Below are 18,751 nucleotides of genomic sequence, written 5' to 3' on the forward strand. Positions count from 1 at the left end.
CCTTTTCACCAGTAAGACATGTATGTGAGGTTAAAAAGACATGTATCAGCACTGGTTAAGGTCTAGGGGAAACAGGAGGCTTGCTGATAGGGGCACATGTGGATGTGGCCTTTCAGGCAGCGCCGCTGGAGTATCTCAACTCTCCACGTGTGCACCCCCAAGGCTCGCGCTAGCACTCTCCGCTTCAGAAACGTTCACACATAAGCCCAGAAACACTCGCCACTGCCTGGCTAACAGTGGAAACGCATCCTTTAGCAGAGCCCCTTCTACGGGTTACTATACCATTAAAAAGACCCCAGTCAATATCTTTGTATGGCCTAGAACGATCATCAAGACATTTCTAAAAAATAAATAAAGCGGCCGGGGGCGGTGACTCACACCTGTAATCCCAGCACTTTGGCAGGCCGAGGCGGGCGGATCATCTGAGGTCAGGATTATCGTGACCAGCATGGAGAAACCCTGTCTCTACTAAAAATACAAAATAAGCAGGGTATAATGACACATGCCTGTAATCCCAGCTACTCGGGAGGCTGAGGCAGGAGAATCGCTTGAACCCAGGAGGTGGAGGTTGCAGTGAGCCGAGATCGTGCCGTTGCACTCCAGCCTGGGCAACAAAAGCAAAACTCCATCTCAAAAATAAACAAATAAAGCAAATCACAGAATATATAGTCTCTCATGGATGTTTTTTAAACTACGTGTACATGTATGAATGCTCAAGAAAAGGACTAGAAGGATAAATGCCGAACTACCAACAGCAATTAGTCTTCATGAAGGGAGAACTGCAACGTGGTCAGGTTTTATTTTGTCTGTACTGCTCTTTACCATTTGAAAAGAATGTATGCATGTACTATACTCTGATAAATTGTGTTTCAAAGGAAAACAAGTCTATCAGTAAATAAATCTATTTGGGGTAAATGAGGTGCTTTTAGGGCCTCTAATTTCCACTCCTAAAAAGAAGTTTCCTAGTTTTTAGGGAGTTTCTCGCGTAATGGGCAGTTGAGCCTTGAGTAAGTTTTCTAAAAAGAAGGCCTAAGCTTTACCACTAGTTACTCACAGCCTGGGACGTGGACACAACCGTGGTGCTGACAGGGACCTGCCGCACGGTGGGGGCTCCTGTGCCGATGCTGATGGGGGTGCTTGCAGCCCCAGAAGCCACAGCTACAGTCTTGGACACAGCAGCATTCATACTGGGCAAGGACACCGCTGAAGTATGGACAGTTCCAGACCCACTGGCTACCGAGGCCCCTTGCTTGGCGTGGGTTGCAACGGTGATGGTCTGGCCTGCTTTGGGAGGCATCACTCCCAGTCCCTGCACGATGCGGATCGTGGCAGCTGGTTTTGCTTCTGAAGAGGCCACTGTGCTTTTTCCCTTCTGGTCAGCCACACTCACGCCAAGAGCTGGCATCAAGCGAAAAGCTGAACTTGAGGCTTCTGTTGGCTTGAGGTCAGGAGTCACTTTGACCACAGTGGTACCTGTTGGAGTGGATGAAGGGGCACTGGCTGAACTGGCCTTGGCAGGGCTATCAGCTGCATGGACTGCATTGGACGTGACGTGTAAGGTGGCAGAGATGCCTTTGCCTGTAGTGCTGCCTCCTGTCCCGAAGAGGTCCTGTGTCAATTTGACTGTGGTAACCTGGGACTTAGCCAATGTGGCCATCATGTCCGGAGTGATTCGCAGAACCGTCTGGCCCTTGGCATCTGTGGTGATGGAAGAGGGCGGCAGACGCAATACATCCTTACCCTGGATGCGGAAGTTAGTGGCTGTGAGTGGAATGCTGTTGCCTGTTTGGGGCTTCACACCAAGCTGCCCAGTGATTGCCACCTGGATGGGGAGAAGCAGCACTGATGAGGGATTCACAATAGTAAACCGGTTACAAAATACAACTAGACAAACTTCCGTTTCACGGGTAGATGTTTTGTATTTTTAACTTTTTATTTTGCAAACATTCCCAGGAGTGAAGAACAGTATAACAAACCCTTATACCCTTTCACCCAGCTTCAAAAATTAATACTTGGTTTTAGCTATCCCTCCCCACTGTGGTGGGGGAGGAATTAGACTCTATTAAGGTAAATCCAAGATCTATTATTTTACTTATCAGTATCTCTGTACACATCTATAACCTAGAAAAGGACTTTTTGAGATGGGGTCTTGCTATGTCACTAGGCTGGAATGCAGTGGTACAATCAGAGCTCACTGCAGCCTCGAACTCCTGGGCTTAAATGTTCCTCCTGCCTCAGTCTCCTGAGTAGCTGGGACTAGAGGTGTACAACTGAGCCTGGCTTCCCACCTCCTAAGGCCAATTCCCTCATGTGTAACAGATGCAAGCCTTTTAACCTTACTCAGGGACTTCGTCTCTCTGTGGCGTGATCTTCTCCCTTCTACTGGACTACGGCCATCAGAATGCAAACATGCTGTAATACTTCCCATCCTAAATAACAACCAATGCTGGCTAACTCTACACCTCCCTCTACCTACTCCACTCCACATTCAACTCCAGTTCTCTGCTCTTCAGAAGCAAAATTCCTCTAAAAACTACCTATATAATCACCCCTTGGTATGTGCGAGAGACTGGTTCCAGGACGCCCCCAGGTAGATACTAACATCCACAGATGCTCAAGTCCCTTACACAAAATGCACTATCTCCATAAAACCAACAAACATCCTCCCGTGTAGTTAAAATCATCTCTAGATTACCTATAATATCTAATACATTGTAAATCCTGTGTAAATAGCTTCTATATTGTATTGGTTTTTTAATCTGTATTATTTTTTATTGTATTGTTATTTTTTACTGGGGTTTTTTCCAAATAATCCATGGTTAGCTGAATCTGAGGATGTGGAACCCATGAGTACAGGGGCCGATCATACTCACTGTCTCCACTCCCTCGCCTTCTCTTTTGAACCCATTCCCCAAAAGCCACCAATCCACTGGCCCAGTGAAGCCCACGCACTATCCTGATCCACCGAGTCTCATCTCACGCTGCCACTACACCTCATACCTTCCCGACCACACTTTTCTGTCTTGCAGTCTCCACACCTCAATTTTCTTCTACCTCAATAAATGATGCCACCATCTACCTATCCAAGCACCCAAGCCAAAGCCATGGATGGGGTAATTCTCACCTTCCTCCTCTCAGACCCCTACTCAAGCCACCAGCAAACTGCACTGGCTCCCCCTTCAACCACATCCAGACCCCACTACTCCCCTCCACCTCCGATGAATGGTCACTCCAATCTACGGCAGCCTTGCCTCTCACCTGGACGACTGCCACTGCCTCCTACAGGGGTTCCCCATTTCCATTCTTGTCCCCCATTGTTCATTCTACCCAGCAGGTGGATGTTTCTTTAAATGTAAACCAGATCAAGTCACCCTTGCTCACCATCTTCCAGTGGTTCCCGCTCACATTTAAATTAACTTCAAAGTACCACATAATCTACTGGCAACCTCTCCCATCCTCGTCTTCTAACACCCTCACACTTGCTCCCTACACTCCAGCCACAATGATTTTCCTCTCATTCCTCAATCACATTCCTGACACGAAACATCTGCACTTGCCATTCCTGGGCCTCGAATGTTTTATCTCCCAATCATCACTTCATGGCACGCTCTTTCTTTCATCTCTTTCAAATGTCACCTCCCCAGAGAGGCCTTCTCCAATTACTGCAGCTAAAATAACACACTACTGCTCTCCACCCCTGAGCCTGCCTACTGATTAGCATAGCATTTATTACTATCTCACACTGAGGTACTTGTCCCTTAGCTCTATGAGAATACGAGTTCCGCGAGGGCAAGGACTTAAGTCTGTTTAATGTACCATTAAATCTCCAATACTTAGGACAATGTCTGGCTTAATGTTTGTTGAACAAAAAAAAAAAAAACATTACTTTATTGTTGTGTGTTTCCATTTCTCCATCTGTAAATAATAAAGAGTGCCTACCCCACAGAGCTAAGAAGATTAGACTATTTAACAAGCAAAAAATGCTTAACGCAGTGCAGGCACACAGGAGGCACTCCTTTCAGTATTAGCTGCTATACTGCTTACAATTCTTTGAAGTTCGATAATTATTCTTTTATATTCACAACCAAGAAAGTAGAAGCAAATTCTACTTTTACGAGTGGTAAACTGAGAAGCCAATAAAATATGGCCACGAGAATTTAACTAAATAAATTCATGAACAGTCTATTCTAAATCCAGAAACTCGACTACTAAATGCTGAATTAAATGGAACAAAACAGAAGAAATCTCTTCAGCATCTATAAAGGCTGCACTGCCTTTGGTGGGAACTCACGCCTAAGTATCTATAAGCTGAGAGTCGAAGATGACAAATCTTCTTCCCATGGGCATGCAGTCTGGCCAAGAACCTCCAGCTCCAGTGGTCCCTACTCCAGGATGAAGGATTGAGATCCACCTGGAAAGAGCCCCACCTACCTGCTTGATGATGTTCTGTCCTGTGACGTTTTGAATGACGGCAGCCGTGGAGGCACTGGGAGCAGAGGTCCCAGGAGAACTCGTGGCTGGCTTACTCACAGGGCTGGTTGTGGCAGGGAGACTTGTCACCGTGAGCCCTGTCTGCCCAGGTCCAGGCCGCTGCACAGTGGCTGCCGTAGTCTGCGCTTTGACTGGCACAGTGGCCATTACTGTCTAGTTCAGGGCATGAGGCCGAGAGCTTAATTAGACTCTAAGATGCAGACCAGCACTCTAAGCAAGTCTCCCTCATCACACCCAGGAAGCATTGCTCTCAAAGAGCTTCTAATCCCACAGTACTTAAGGCACACCACTCTCTAAAATGGACACTGTAAATGTCTCATTTGTGTATATCTTAATTTTCAGAATTTTACATTTAACATCTCATTTTATTCCTACACACTGAGGACAAATACTATCTTACCCCTTTTATAGCAAAGGAAACTGAGACAAAGAGGATACAAATGTTCTCTAAACTCACACACCTAGTTCATGGCATAGCTAAGACTAGAGGCACAGCAGGAGGAGCCTGAGATGCAGACTCACAAGGTCTGAATTTACAACCCGCCTCTACGAAGATCCTGATGTTAGGGTCCTGCGGAAACCACGAGACTGCTCTGAAGATCTGATTCCCAACACATAAACACACTATCTAAAAATGCTTACACAGCTCTGAACATTAAGTGGCTTACTCCGATGAATGTCATCACCAGTAGCAATAATCTATGGCTCCCCAGTCCTTACCCAGACACTGCCCATCTGACTCATCAGCCCACCTCTGGGTCTGCATCCCTGCTTCCTAATGACCACAGCTTCCCTGTTTACCTGGGGCACTACTTTGGTCTGTGTGGCAGTGGCTGGAACCCGGATCTGCGGTCCTGTTGGCATGTGTGGCAGTGTCTGTGCCGGCCCTGCCGACTGCTGGGGAACAGCAGGAAGGCTAGGCTGGGCCACCACTCGCACCTGAGACAGTCCAGCAGAGCCAGAGTGGCTCATGACCCGGGCAGCAGCCTGAGAACTGGGTGTAGTCTGGCTGGAAGCTGGGGAAAGCATTGTTCCCAGATGTGGCATTGTTGGTGAAGACACCAGAAGAACACTATGAGGAACATTGGGGAAAGACAAAAAACAAAAACTTAGGACATGCATACAAAAGGACTCTAGAACGAAAAAGCTGAAAAAAAGGAGGAAAAAGCTGAAGAAAAGGAGGAACTTACCCTGAGCTAGACTTAGCTGGTTCTGAGACTGTGGAAGGGCCGCTTTTGTTCACTGCCGATACAGGTGGAGGGGAGATGGGAATGGCGGGCAATGCTGGTGTGGTGGGGGTTACAGGTGTGACCGGGGTGGGTGGCATACTGGAGTCACTGAGGCTCATCTGGCTCTGCTCAGAAGGGCCACTGCTAAGGACCTTTATGGAGCTCTCCTTGTTACTGGACTTCTAGAATGGAAGACAAAGAAAACTCACCTGGTGTCATGAAGATCCCCCTAAAGGAAGGAACGCCCCTACAGCTCCTGATGCCCCACATTAAGTGAAAGCCGAGCAGCTACTCTCAGTTGCCTCCATCCCAGAATCCCTAAGGCAGACACTCTCCTGAGGTCACTTACCACCTTGGACGGGGGCTTGGGTTTTTGCTGAAGGGCTTTTCTGGCTTTAGCTGCAGCTGCTTGTGCTTGGTGAATCCGCTCTGTGAACAAGAGGGGCAAGCTTCAGGAGAGTTTAACCTTAGCAAACTAGAAAGAGGGGCTTTGTTAAAAACCAACAGCTTGCCGGTGGACTGAATCCTGCCTCTACCATCTTGTCCTACCTATATGCCAATGAAAATAATAATGGAATTGGGGTAGAAAGTCAGAAAGTATCCCCAGTCTGGTCAGACACAGTGCCCAGAGGCCTCACACACCAAACTCTTCTTCACTCCGGTCACGATGCAGGTAGATCCACAGCTTTCGTCCAATGTCGTATTTCACACAAGGATCTTTTTCATAATGCAGCCGATCCAGTGCACCACTCACTACTGTATTTACCTACAAATCAGACAAAGGGAAATAAGAAACAAGTCAAGCTTAGATAACAGAAGTTATTCGGACTCTAGGAAAAAAAATGGCATTGTATCTAAATCGCAGCTGATACAGATTCTATCTCAGCCTAGCTGCGTATTCCCAATAGTTCACCAAATCGTTTGATGAGACAATAAATGCTGTAAGACTACTGAGATATTGATCTATTTTTACTGTATGGATACTGTGAAGTAAGTGACCAGCCTGCCCTTTATCATAAGCTAAAAGAAAGCCTAGAGCAAAATTTGTGTTTCACTAACAGCAAGGGTTTTGATCACTATGCATTTTTCACGGTATATTTTTCACTTCATTCAGTTTTTTTAAAATTTGTTGTATTTTGTATTTCCTAATTAGTTTTCTTAAATCCATTCCGGAACAAAGCAAAAGTAATCTCTTCTCTGTCCTACCTGAGTGCTGGTGACATCCGGTGCAAGAAACTGGGAGTCCTTAAGCAGTTCACAGATCTCTGCCCGTGTGCCTTCTCCATTAGGCAGTCGAGCTGCAGCGTCCCGAACTGATGAAATGAGCAAGCACACAGTCCACAAGTCAGGCAAGGTTCCTATGGAGGTACAACCTCCCCTACCTGCAGTGGTGGGCAAAGCTCCCTGGGATTCCTGCTCCTCTACCCTCCCTGATGCCGGATTAGGTGTCCTTTGCCCTCCAGCAGCTGGCAGCTCAGCCACTGGAGTTCCCTATACACTTTTTTTTTTTTTGAGACACAGTTTCACTCTTGTCACCCAGGCTGAGGTGCAAGGGCGTGATCTCAGCTCACTGCAACCTCCACCTCCCAGGTTCAAGCAATTCTCCTGCCTCAGCCTCCCGAGTAGCTGGGATTACAGCCGTGCACCACCATGTCCAGCTATTTTTGCATTTTTAGTAAAGACAGGGTTTCACCACGTTGACCAGGCTGCTCTTGAACTCCTGAGCTCAGGTGATCCACCTGCCTTGGCCTCCCAAAGTGCTGGGATCACACGCATGAGCCATCGCACCCAGCCCTTATACACTTTTAAGAGTCACTTTCAGGTAACACCTTAAGAATTCAGAGGGCCTGTGAACTCAGGTGGGAAGCAAAATTACATCTTAAACTGAAATTAAGCATTTCTTTCAATTATGAACAAAGGGAACAAACCATATACTGCAGTGCTGTGATGGTGTAATAGAAATCAGACATTTTCATATATTACAGCTACTGCAGATAGCTAAGAATATCATTTATACTCATCACTACTCAGAAATTTCAAGAAATGTCAGACCTCCTGCTAAATCTTGTCATATAACATCATAGTAACAACACATATTTCTGCACCATAAACTTGTTTTAACATTTTGATAACTACTTCAAAACAACTGGTCTCTTTTGTAACTGTATTTTATGCATTTAAAAGCATAATTCTGAGAAGGGGTCCACAAGTTCCATTGGACTGCCAAAGGGATTCCTGGCATTCAAAAAGGTAAGAATCCTCACTGTTAAATGAAGCATAGCCTGGAGGAAGCAAATTCCTGTATTTAACCTAGTTAGCTGGTCTGGGAGCAACTCCTAAACAAACGTAAATGTAAGCCCAGACTTAAGGAAGAAGACTGGGAGCTGAAGATGTCCCCTTCAGCTCCCAAACTCCAATGCTTTGAAAAACTATGCCTGTTCTCAAAGCCTACCCTGGGTGAAGGGGTAAGGGGAGGACAGGGTTCAGAGCTGCTAAGAGAAAAGCTGCAGGGTGAAGAAAGGGATCTCTGATAATCAACACGTGACACCTACCAAGAGACAGAATGGTGACGTAGGCAGGCCGGTCGGAGCGCAGCAGGGAGTGCTCCCGAGCCTTGTTGAGCGAGGTCTCCTTGTCAAACACGCCCTTCACTGGCCCCACCACAGACTCAAAGCCGTGCATGCGAAAGGTGAACGCCTTATGGGGTTGGCTATACCTGTAACGCTCCTACCAAGAGACAAGGGACAAGGCTTCTAGGTCAGAATTAGTGGGGTTCTCTCTCGGGCTTCCTTACAATATAAGCAGATCCACATGGAACAATTAAAACAGGAAGGAACAAGTGATTATAGTAGGAATGCTCAGCCACCCGCAGTGGGAAAAGGATGGTTCTCAGAGCCAGTCAGTGAGCAGGGGACAAGGAGGTCATATGAAGGCACTTAGCTACCTGGAAGACAAGATCATCCAAGTATTTCTTACTCCCCTTCCCCACACCGTTTCCACCCCCAAAAAGCAGTCCCAGCCAACAGAAGGTCTAAGGGGAAAGGTATGAGTTTCTTGCAAGAAGGCAGATGCAGGAGAGTCAGGCTCAGAGCGTCTCTCTGCATGGCTCACAGAGGCAGAGACTCACACTGGCTTTTAGGTACTTCTTACCTGCTCCTGAAAAACCCGTTTCTCCTCCCCCGTGCTGGGCCGCACCACATAGTCAGTTCTTCTGGAATATAAAGAATTCTGTATCAACCCTGAGAGCTGGCATGTGTGTCAGACCCATTGCCCCTGCTTCAGAACCATTCCCACTGTGACATGGAAAGATGTCCCTCGAGAAGCACTCAATTCTTACAAAGGTGAAGAGCTCACTTCTCAGCTCCTGTGAAGTAACTCCTGTTGGTATTTCCAAAATCACTTGATTCTTAGAAATCCAGAAAGGTACTGGGTGGAGAGATGGGCAAGAGGCTGACATCTTTACCTACTGCTTTCAATATTGCTGCTAAGTAGGTCCATTCTAATGGCAACAAACAATTCGGCCTTAGAGGAACAAAGGGCTTCAGGTGTGTTAGATAAAGGTTGTTTTTCTACCTCCAGGGAAAGTATCCAGGGGCTTGAGATCCACACCTCTATTACATGAAGCAAAAGTTCTGCCACACTTAGACTAGGCCTCTGTCCTCGTGTCAGAAAACTACCGAACCATGCCAGGACAGAAACAGAAACACAGGACAATGTGATATAAAGAGCCTAGGACTAAGAGTCAAGAGATCTAAGTTCTAGCTGGGGTCCTGCTGCTAACCTTCAGCAAGTCACCCAACTTCCTGCTTCCATTTATTGGACTAAGGTGGCCTAGATGAGTAATTCTCAAGCAGGAGCCCAGGGAGGAGTACACATTAAAAAAGTATGTCCACCTACAAAGCACGTCATATGTCCCTCAGAGGCTCTCCTGCCGGCCCCTCTCTCCACCACAGCCCCTTCCACAAGGAGTCCTGTTCACTCAGGGGGTGCGGCCTGCCTCAGTATGCCAAGTCAGGAAGAACCAGGAGACTCCTCAGAGCTCTGAAGCCCATTACAGCTCTAGCATATCAAGAAGTATTAACAAAACCAAGACAGTATCTGAACTACAGTTTTCCAGGACACCACCCACCACTAGAGTATTGTACTCACACCCGAGGGACAGGTGTTGTGGCATCTGAGCTGTCTTCATTTTCTTGCTGGAGAGAAAGAAAATGTTGACAGATAAATGGACTAAAGAATTTGGGCAAACTTAAGAGCTATGGAAAACCAGTGAGAAGGATCTGGTATTTCTTAAAAAAACATACCTTACAGAAGGCCTGATCTTTGGTCTCTAGCCACAGCTGGAAGAGGGCAGCTAATTCCTTTTCATTATCTTGGGATTGGCCTATTAGAGGAATAAAGAGATAAAAAAATAAGAAGGTCTAAGGTATTATTGAGAATCCTGCTTTCTCTTTACTAGCTGTAACTACAACACAGAGAGATTCTATCAGGAGCTGTAGCAACAAAATGACCACCACTCTTGGATGCCACCTAATGAAATCATTCACTCCATAGGCATCTGCTGAATACCCACTGTGCCACGCACTGCATGTGAAGCTAAGGTTACTCAGTGAACTCAGTCTCCACCCTCATGGGAGTTTAGTCAAGTGAGGAAAGAGCACATATTTTAAAATCAATTCAAAAAGTGGTAGGTATCACAAAGGATGTAATGATAGCTTATACCAAGGTAATTATTCTATTTTTATAGGTAAGAAAGGCTTCTGGCTAGTGGGGCACAGAGAAAATTCTATTCACTAGCATAGCAGTTAAGACCTTGGGGCAGGAAAAAGCCTGACTTCCCATGACCCGCCTAGAAAGAGATAAGCCCTGTCTCCTGTGCCCTCTTCTCAGGTCACTCTGTTCAGGCTGACTGAGACCCTGATGGCACCTGTGTCTCCTGCCCAGGCTAGAAGCCACAGGACCATCATCAGCCAGGTCTGCTTATGTGATGAATGCAGCTACCCTTCTCAAAGGGGCTGTTTATCTTTGTTTTAATAGTCAATACACAATATCACTATTTGCAGAAACCTCCCAACGATGGCAGAGTAGCTTCCACTAAAGCATCTGGCCGACAAGCTTCAAACGCTTATTATCTGGCCCTACAAGAAACACTCTGCCAGGCCCAGGTATACGTGCTCCCTCCATGGCTACTGCAGCCTGACAGACGGGGGGAGCGCTTGCAGTCAGCTACCATCATCACCTTCAGCTCACGGTGGCTTCACCTCCACCGCTGCATTAGGGAATCACGCTCACTGAAAAATTCACAACTTCCTCCATGTTCACAAATCTTTAGTCTTTATCTTACTGAATCTTTTAGGAACTATGGAGGCAGACGACCACTCGCCACTTCTCAGGCGCTCCTGTCTCCTGGCTTCCAAGACTCAGGAAAACCCTGTTCCAGGCTTTCCCCATCTCTACAGTCACCCCCCACCCCCGCACTCTCATGCTCTCACTCAGCCCCTCTGCTGTGAAGAGCCCTCCTCAGCCTCTCTCCTCACTCTGTGCTTCCTCCTCAGGTAACAGCATCATCTGTGCCCTGCACCACACACATGCCAACACTGTCCCCCTTAAACTCTCTGGTTTGAATTCTAAACCCACACATCCTGTCTATTCAACAACTCCACTGAAATACCTCAAACGCAGCTCTAAAACTAAAGTCAGGCTGGGTGCGGTGGCTCACACCTGTAATCCAGCACTTTGGGAGGCCGAGGCAGGTGGATCACCTGGGCTCAGGAGTTCAAGACCAGCCTGGGCAACATGGGGAAACCTTGTCTCTACTAAAAATACAAAAAACAGCCAGGCATGGTTGCGCACGCCTGTGGTCCCAGCTACTCAGGAGTAGGAGGAGGCAGAGGTTGCAGTGAGCCAAGATCGTGCCACTGTACTCCAGCCTGGGGGACAGAGCAAGACTCTGTCTCAAAAAATAAATGAATAAATAAATTTTAAAAACTAAACTCGTGATCTCTACCCTCCAAGTCCAGTCCTCCACAGCTGCTACCTGCACAAACAACACCTTCCTCCACCAGCTGCAAATCTAGCGGGAGCCATGCCTCACACCATTCTCCTTCATTCCCCACAGCCAAGCCATAACCAAGCCCACCTAACTCTTTCTCAAACGTACCCATCCTCTCTCCCTGTGTCTAAATTACTGTCAGCTCTCATAGCCCGTGGGTTGCGTGACTGTTTTAGATCAAATCTTCCCCATGGAAAGGTTCTACCTCCCCCACCTCGAATGCTGCTGCCTCCCCTCTGCCTGCCTGGCTCAGTCCTATTCATCATACACCTCTGCTCCATGCTGCTTCCTCAGGAAGGTCCTCCAAACTCTGCAAACTACATCAATTCCTATTATAATAAACCTCCATCCTCTCTGGTACTTTTCCTTCACAGAAAGGATCAGTTTGTCATTAAATCTAAATAAGTATTTATTCCCCAAACAGACCTTAGGCCCTATGAGAGGAGCGCACCGTCTCAGAAGCCATTGTGTCCCCCAGCACCTAACAACAGTGCCTGACACCTAGAAGCTGAATAAATGTAATAACGAATGAATGAGTCTACTGTTTTCATAACCTGCTCTCCATACGCTTCTCCACAGACCACTCAGCACAGAGAAGTGCCTGTGAATTTCAACAGGAAACCAACAATGGATTTCTCTCTTTTCACCATCACCAGGTAACAGCCTCCAAGTGACTTCAGATGCATGTTATGACAACTTACACACTAAGTGGGCTTTATAAACTTAAAAATAACAACCCTGTTCTTTAGAAACAACTTATTCAGGGCTGCTGCACATTCTCCTCAATAGCAAAGCCCATTTTTAGGAAAGAAAAAATTTATATTACAAATTAATCCAAAGTCATTTGTATGATTAATATAAATGTTGATGCTCTTGCAAAATACCCTTGCAGATTTAAATTTAGCCATCACCAGACTACATCAAACAGAAAGGCTATTCCTTCCATCTCAGCTTTGGTCTAACCAGAGGAGTTAGTTAACCCACCTTGAGAGTACAAAAAGGGTCTTGAAGGACTCCTTCACAGAGCAAAGTAAGTCTAATATTGCTTTTTTAAACCAATCTGTGGGACTATATTGACTGGAAGGCAAATAAACTTACGGGAAGAAATGGGAGAACAAAAACCTGTTGGGGTAGGTAAAATGGATTACTTACCAAGCAACTTCCACTGTTGGGTTTTCTCTTTGAATTCAACAAATGGAGAGAAACTGGAAGGAACAGCTGCAAGAAATGGACCACATAAACAAGCCATACAGGTGCATCCCCGAGCTCTGAAACAGCTTTTGAGTGTTCCACAGTGTATTAGAAAAGCAGGAACCTTCAAGGCATAGCATTATGCAAAGGCATAATGGATTACACGAGCAAAGCTGCAGTTTATTCTAATAATTAATTAGACAAAAGGGGGAAAAAATACTGACCCTACAAAAAAGAGCATCTTACCTCGACTTTCTCCAGCAAGATACTGTAGGGCTGGTAGTACCAACTCAGCCCAGTTGGGGGCCGCAGAGAACCAGCTGTTGAGGGAGCTGGCTGGCGATGACTGCCAATCCAAAACTCGCTCCTCTAGCTGAGGGAAAGCAAAGGCAGAACCTAGTTAGACTTCTTTTCTATACCAGCAATTCCACACAAGTGCCACCACAAGCTGCAGTACATGCATCCAGAGTTTGTCTGAATCCCAAAGCAAGTTAACTACAGAGCTTTGAGAGGAACTCAGAGTTCCATTTCTCAAGTTATAGACCATTCAGGATTTGAACACTTTGAAAACTCTAATGTACCTCCAACTTTTCCAAAACACTTACCATAGGAAGGCTAGCCTGACTCTCCAGCAGCAAGATCTCTAACAGAAGAGAGAAAAAGCTGGAAGATATTTCATTGATTCCAAGGCAAGGCTTGAGGTCTTCAAGGGGCCTAATGACGGAAGAAAAATACAAGAACCAAAAAGACCAAGAGCACATCCCTAGATTGATTCAGGCGCCCAAGCCTCCTGGCAGTCATAAAAGAGTTCAAGAAAGGAGCAAACAATGTATTTTCCCAGCACTATCCCTGGGACTCCAGGTCTACAAGTCCAACACACTTACAGCTATGACAAGCCCTAGGGGCCAGGGCACAGCCTATGGCTTACCCATTCACCCTGAGAATTACAGAATCTCTGTTGCTCACTTACTCTTCCTTGATAGCAGGAATTGCCAGCGGAGAGGGGGCCTGAGAGAGAGGTGCAACCCCTTCAGTACTGCTTAGCGGCTCGGCCAGGTCCTCTGCCTCTGATTTGATCGTTTTTATTTTCTTCTTCTTCTTTTCCTCTTTTTCCTTAACCTTTTTTTTAAGGACAGCCAAGTCATATAAGGCTGGAAAGGCAAAGTAACACCAGTTACAGAAATGTATCTCCTACACAGGGAAGTGAGGGGTCTTATCTGCATATTCTTTTCCCAAGGCCCACCAAAGATAGAAAAGTCTCAGTAATAAAACACTCAATGAAACCAAATTCATTGAGTGATTTACAGCTTTTTTTTTTTTTTTTTGAGACAGGATCTCACTCTGTTGCCCAAGCTGGAGTGCAGTGATGTGATCATAGCTCACTACAGCCTCAATCTCCCTGGTTCAAGCGATCCTCCCACCTCAGCCTCCCAAGTATATGGCTTAATTTTAATATTTATTAAAGAGCTGATGCTCTGTTGTACTGATTTTACATTCATTTCCCACCTTCATAAAGGCTACCAGCATGAAGGAAGCCATGGTTTCATTTATCTTTGCCATGTTATGGGCTCACGCAACTTAACACCATAGTCAGATGAAGGCTCCTAGAGAGGCCCAGTCATTTACCTGCCAGAGAGCCCTTCCTGCCAGCATTTACTCGAGTCATGATGTCATTGAGGGTCAGGTCCCCTGTCAAAAGGTCCGGGTGATCCTAGATGTGATATCCAGAATTTGGTCATGGAGGCCCAAAAAGGAGCAAAAACTGAGGTGACTTTGCCAATTTATGCAACAATTAGATGTTAGGTACACTTGGGGAAATCACACTGAGTCAAAAATATAGAGAGATAAAACTATTCATTTTTTCCCTATCATATCCCCATTTAATTAAAAATAACTTGATACTGCTACACAGAACCCAGTTCCAATCTTTCTACCATATAGCATTATAAAGCTCTTCTGCATTCCTTGTCTCATGTGCTTTGCAAACAGTCTTGTTAAGTATTACTATGTTTTACAGAGTCTGGAAATGGGGTTTCGAGAAGTATCACAGTAACTAAAAAAGAGAGAGAACTCAGTACTGACTTCCAATGTGGGGTTCTTCCCATCTCACCTCCTAGTCTTAGAAGGACTGTCTTTTCTTCCCAAAAAGGTATCATCTTTTCTCCACTAAACTCTCTGGCTTGGTGCTAGCTACCTCAACTTGGTAGCATGGAATAATGGAAACAGTAAAAAGTGGGACAAACCCAGGGCCCAACTCCTGGCTCTGCTGCTTACTGGCTATAGGACCAAGGACAAGCTCCCTAAACCTCTTGAGCAATGCTGAGGTGGAGACGACGATTCCTATACTCGACAGTGTCACTGTAATGATTAAGGCAGACACTACATTCAGCAGGCCCTGCAAAGTCAAAGCCACCGTGCCTCACATCGTTGACGCTGGCTAGCCTCGCTGGCTGCTCCTGTGCCCACAGTGATAGGGAGGACATACAGACGAGGCAGTGATGCCCCGTGTCTTCCTCAGGACAGCCAATCCTGAGACATCAGGCTGAAAACCACGCGGCCGCACGCCCTCCCCATCTTACTGGCTGATGTTTCCGCTTCTCATGGTGCTTCTTTAACATTATCTTCAGGTCACTGTCCCCCAGTTCTATTTTATCTGAGAAAACAAACCAAACCACATTCACTACCATGATTCACCAATTTACATCTTTCTGGTCACTTGTCAAAAGTAAGATATTTCTGAGTTTCCCTTCTGACACCTGTGAACTACAAGTACCAAAAATCTTTAATCACAGGATCAACACTTCCACTTTTCCATACATTGGTAACAAATGACTTCAGTGACTCAGCTGGTCCTAAAACACACTTAAAGTTCTTAACATTCTTCTTTGCTTCCTGTTCCAAATAAAAACTCTTCTCCAAACTCACAGACACTCTGGAGAATGGCTTGGCTCTGGTTATTCCTTTGTCCGCTTACTGAACTGCCCCTTCGTACTGCTGTTTGAAGATTTTGCTTTCTTTAGCCCAAAATAACAGCTTCTGAGAAAAAACTTTAAAACAAAGGAAAAAAGGCAGGCCTATCTCCAGGTGTAAAAAAAAGTAAAATGGTACAAAAACTTTACCAAACAAATCACCTAGTTCTAGGGAGCTTTGTTTTCCTGGTAGGTAGGAATCTGCCCCCACCCACCTCCCTCTAAAGGAGTTTTCAGGTCTCCACCGCAATGTCCCAGAATGGTGACGACGGCAGCTCGGTTCTCACCTGCGGTTTTCATATCCGTGGTTGAAAGTGTGGGCACCACCCTCAGGGGCACCGCAGGACTAGGAGAACGTGCTGGAGAGCTCGGAAGCCATGAGCCGAGATCTTCAAAAGAAAATTGTTCTTGTAAATCCAACGTGGCTGTGGACTCCAATAGGGGAGATTGGGTAAGTGGCCATTTGGGTTCAACAAGGCTAAGCCAACAACATGGAGGCCAGGGTTCCACACTCCTTTCCGACCCTTCCCCAGAGGAGCTGGAGCACACTTAGGTCATCTAACGGCTCTTCCAGGAAGAGAGACTTCAACAGAGTGCTGGGGTTGCATTGCAGCAGGCCAACAGCCACTACTACTCTCCTGTAAGGGGAAAACAGTTCTCTCAAGTGGCAAATGGGACCAGTCAGGCCCACTGTGGAGAACCCTGTCGTGCAGGGAGTCGTCTGGCGGGCTCTCATCTAAGCTCAAATGCCACATGGCCACAAGGGTGAAAAAGGCCATGTAGTCTCTCCCTATCTGACGGCAATGTCTCAGCAACCCAAAGACCAAGGCCTTCTGAGTCCCGCTATGCACCCCAGACCAGACAACTCAAGAGGGTTTCTTTGCTGGGGAGATAAATGGCTACCACTGGCTCCAACCGGACAAGCGGCCGGTATCAATCCAATACCCCAGCTACCCCAAGTGACCGAGGACACTCACCCTCTTCATCAGATGAAAGGGCTGTGTCACCACACTCCTCTTTCACTTCCCTCAAGACCTTCAAGTAGCGCTGCTGGGTCCGCCACTCCCGCTCCTCAGGTGTGCGGGATGGTGAAGGGCGTTTCTGCCGGAAGGGAAGGGCGGGGCCACTCCGCCGGGCCATCTCCAGCAGATCCTAGGTAGAGATCAGGTGGGGGTACACGTCATCATCCAAGACCTGTTCTGGAACAATGAACACTCTGCAAGTCTACATTTTCTTCTCTTCAGTGTTAAGCCCAACTCCCTCCCTCCAGATCACAAAGAAAGATGCACATATATATTAATATATCCAAATAAAAAGAATCTATATTAATTACATGAAAAATCCCAAATCTGACTGTTGAAGTGCTCTACTAGGAATGAATACTTTTTTATACTAGACATTCAAGTATTTCTACACCAAAGCTTAAAGGATGACTTAAAATCCAAACAACTTTGCCTCTAAGAATTTCCAGGCTGGTCCAGACCCAGGGGCCATTGGGCCTGTTATGCTACCATCCATCACAGCATTCAGAGGCCCATGCACACCTTCATATCCATTCCAAAGAATCCTCGTTTCCCTTAATAACCCATGATAGATCCAAAATCCATCTGTTTATCTTGGTAAACACTGAAGCTACTATAATTTCATCAATTTTAAGAAGCACTTTTTTTTTATGTTTTAACATCTCTGAAATCAGGACACATTTGAAGTTTATCATAAGAAAGGATGGCATAGCTTAACTGTGTCACAGATTAATCGGTAGCATTTTTTTCTTAGTGGCAATGTTTGCGTTTTGCACCTGAATTGCTTCTTGAAGTCATGATACCTGTGACTACCCACGTTTTATATCCAGTTCTCAGCACTACTTACACTCCGGGAAGCCAGAATTTGCTTCAGCAGCCGATGGAAATACTGCTGCTGGGAGTTGAGGTAGCGCTTGTACTGTGACTTGAAGCATAGCTGCCGGTACTTGACCACCTCGGGGTTAAAGTGTCCGTCTTAAAAAAATAAAGGTATATATATTTACATCAGTCAACAAATATACATCATCAGTCAACAAATATATTGAATGAGTGCTTAACATGGTAAACTCTGTACCACAAAACTTAAGGGAAAAGTGAACATTTAAGAGAATCAGGAAAGAGAACCAAAAGTAAAAGCATGCTGAGAAGCAATGACAGCTCATTTAAGGCTGATGACCATCACCGCCACAGTCATGCACCTGTCTTCAGCAGCACTAGAACTGACACATGGCATGGGTCAGAGTGGAATATGCAGGAAGTCCTGCCTTGACATTCCTCACCTGTATCCTTCCCAGACTACCATACTGTCTCGGGGGAAACATGCCAGCACGAGAGACAGTGCTACCTTTATGGAAGGTCCCTTACAGAGCCCCTCTAAAGCCAAGTGGGTCTCCCTGACTTCTGCTCTATCAGAGGAGACAGTGCACCCTCAGCTGTAGTGAAACAGATCTCTGCCAACCATAGAGGGGAATTCCTTTTTACACTAGTAACCCACCAAAGGAGGGAATGTTCATTTTAAACCCTTAATATAATGAGATTTCAGATGATAAGGACACTCTCTCTGGTCATTAGCAGCTGTCAAGTTGTCAAGTTTAACAGAATTCCAGATGTACTGCCCATTCAGGGCCTTGTGCCAGAACAAAGTCACCCTGGAAGGGAGGGGAAGAGGCTTCCTTGGCTCCTCTCCATGGTCCAGAAAGCAAACTGTAACTTAAAGAGTGGCCCAAACCATTTTGCAACCCCCAACATAGTAACTGATGCAGTTGAGAATCACCCATGGAAGCAAAAACCATTGGG

General features: G+C 46.1%; 1 protein-coding gene across 12 annotated transcripts in view; it reads right to left on the reverse strand.

The window, feature by feature from the left end:
* Positions 1 to 18,751, reverse strand: part of NFRKB (nuclear factor related to kappaB binding protein) — a 31,675-nt gene that overhangs the window by 4,608 nt on the left and 8,316 nt on the right. For 6 of the 12 annotated variants that reach the window (XM_009247262.4, XM_024254791.3, XM_054525433.2 and 3 more), the window contains 20 exons: positions 17,802 to 17,929; positions 16,910 to 17,084; positions 16,220 to 16,357; positions 15,543 to 15,616; positions 14,590 to 14,674; positions 13,934 to 14,114; positions 13,569 to 13,677; positions 13,210 to 13,336; positions 12,925 to 12,990; positions 10,025 to 10,104; positions 9,870 to 9,916; positions 8,871 to 8,931; positions 8,273 to 8,447; positions 6,927 to 7,033; positions 6,363 to 6,486; positions 6,070 to 6,149; positions 5,682 to 5,902; positions 5,293 to 5,563; positions 4,432 to 4,644; positions 1,055 to 1,822 (listed from right to left, as the gene is read on the reverse strand). In XM_009247262.4, the coding sequence (XP_009245537.2) occupies positions 1,055 to 1,822; positions 4,432 to 4,644; positions 5,293 to 5,563; positions 5,682 to 5,902; positions 6,070 to 6,149; positions 6,363 to 6,486; positions 6,927 to 7,033; positions 8,273 to 8,447; positions 8,871 to 8,931; positions 9,870 to 9,916; positions 10,025 to 10,104; positions 12,925 to 12,990; positions 13,210 to 13,336; positions 13,569 to 13,677; positions 13,934 to 14,114; positions 14,590 to 14,674; positions 15,543 to 15,616; positions 16,220 to 16,357; positions 16,910 to 17,084; positions 17,802 to 17,929 (3,230 nt within the window). The remainder of the gene's footprint in view (positions 1 to 1,054; positions 1,823 to 4,431; positions 4,645 to 5,292; positions 5,564 to 5,681; positions 5,903 to 6,069; positions 6,150 to 6,362; positions 6,487 to 6,926; positions 7,034 to 8,272; positions 8,448 to 8,870; positions 8,932 to 9,869; positions 9,917 to 10,024; positions 10,105 to 12,924; positions 12,991 to 13,209; positions 13,337 to 13,568; positions 13,678 to 13,933; positions 14,115 to 14,589; positions 14,675 to 15,542; positions 15,617 to 16,219; positions 16,358 to 16,909; positions 17,085 to 17,801; positions 17,930 to 18,751) is intronic. The other 6 variants (XM_054525435.2, XM_054525436.2, XM_002822699.6 and 3 more) reach the window with 2 other exon arrangements.

Source organism: Pongo abelii, chromosome 9 (assembly GCF_028885655.2).
Source record: "Pongo abelii isolate AG06213 chromosome 9, NHGRI_mPonAbe1-v2.0_pri, whole genome shotgun sequence".
In the NCBI taxonomy this organism is placed as follows: domain Eukaryota; kingdom Metazoa; phylum Chordata; class Mammalia; order Primates; family Hominidae; genus Pongo; species Pongo abelii.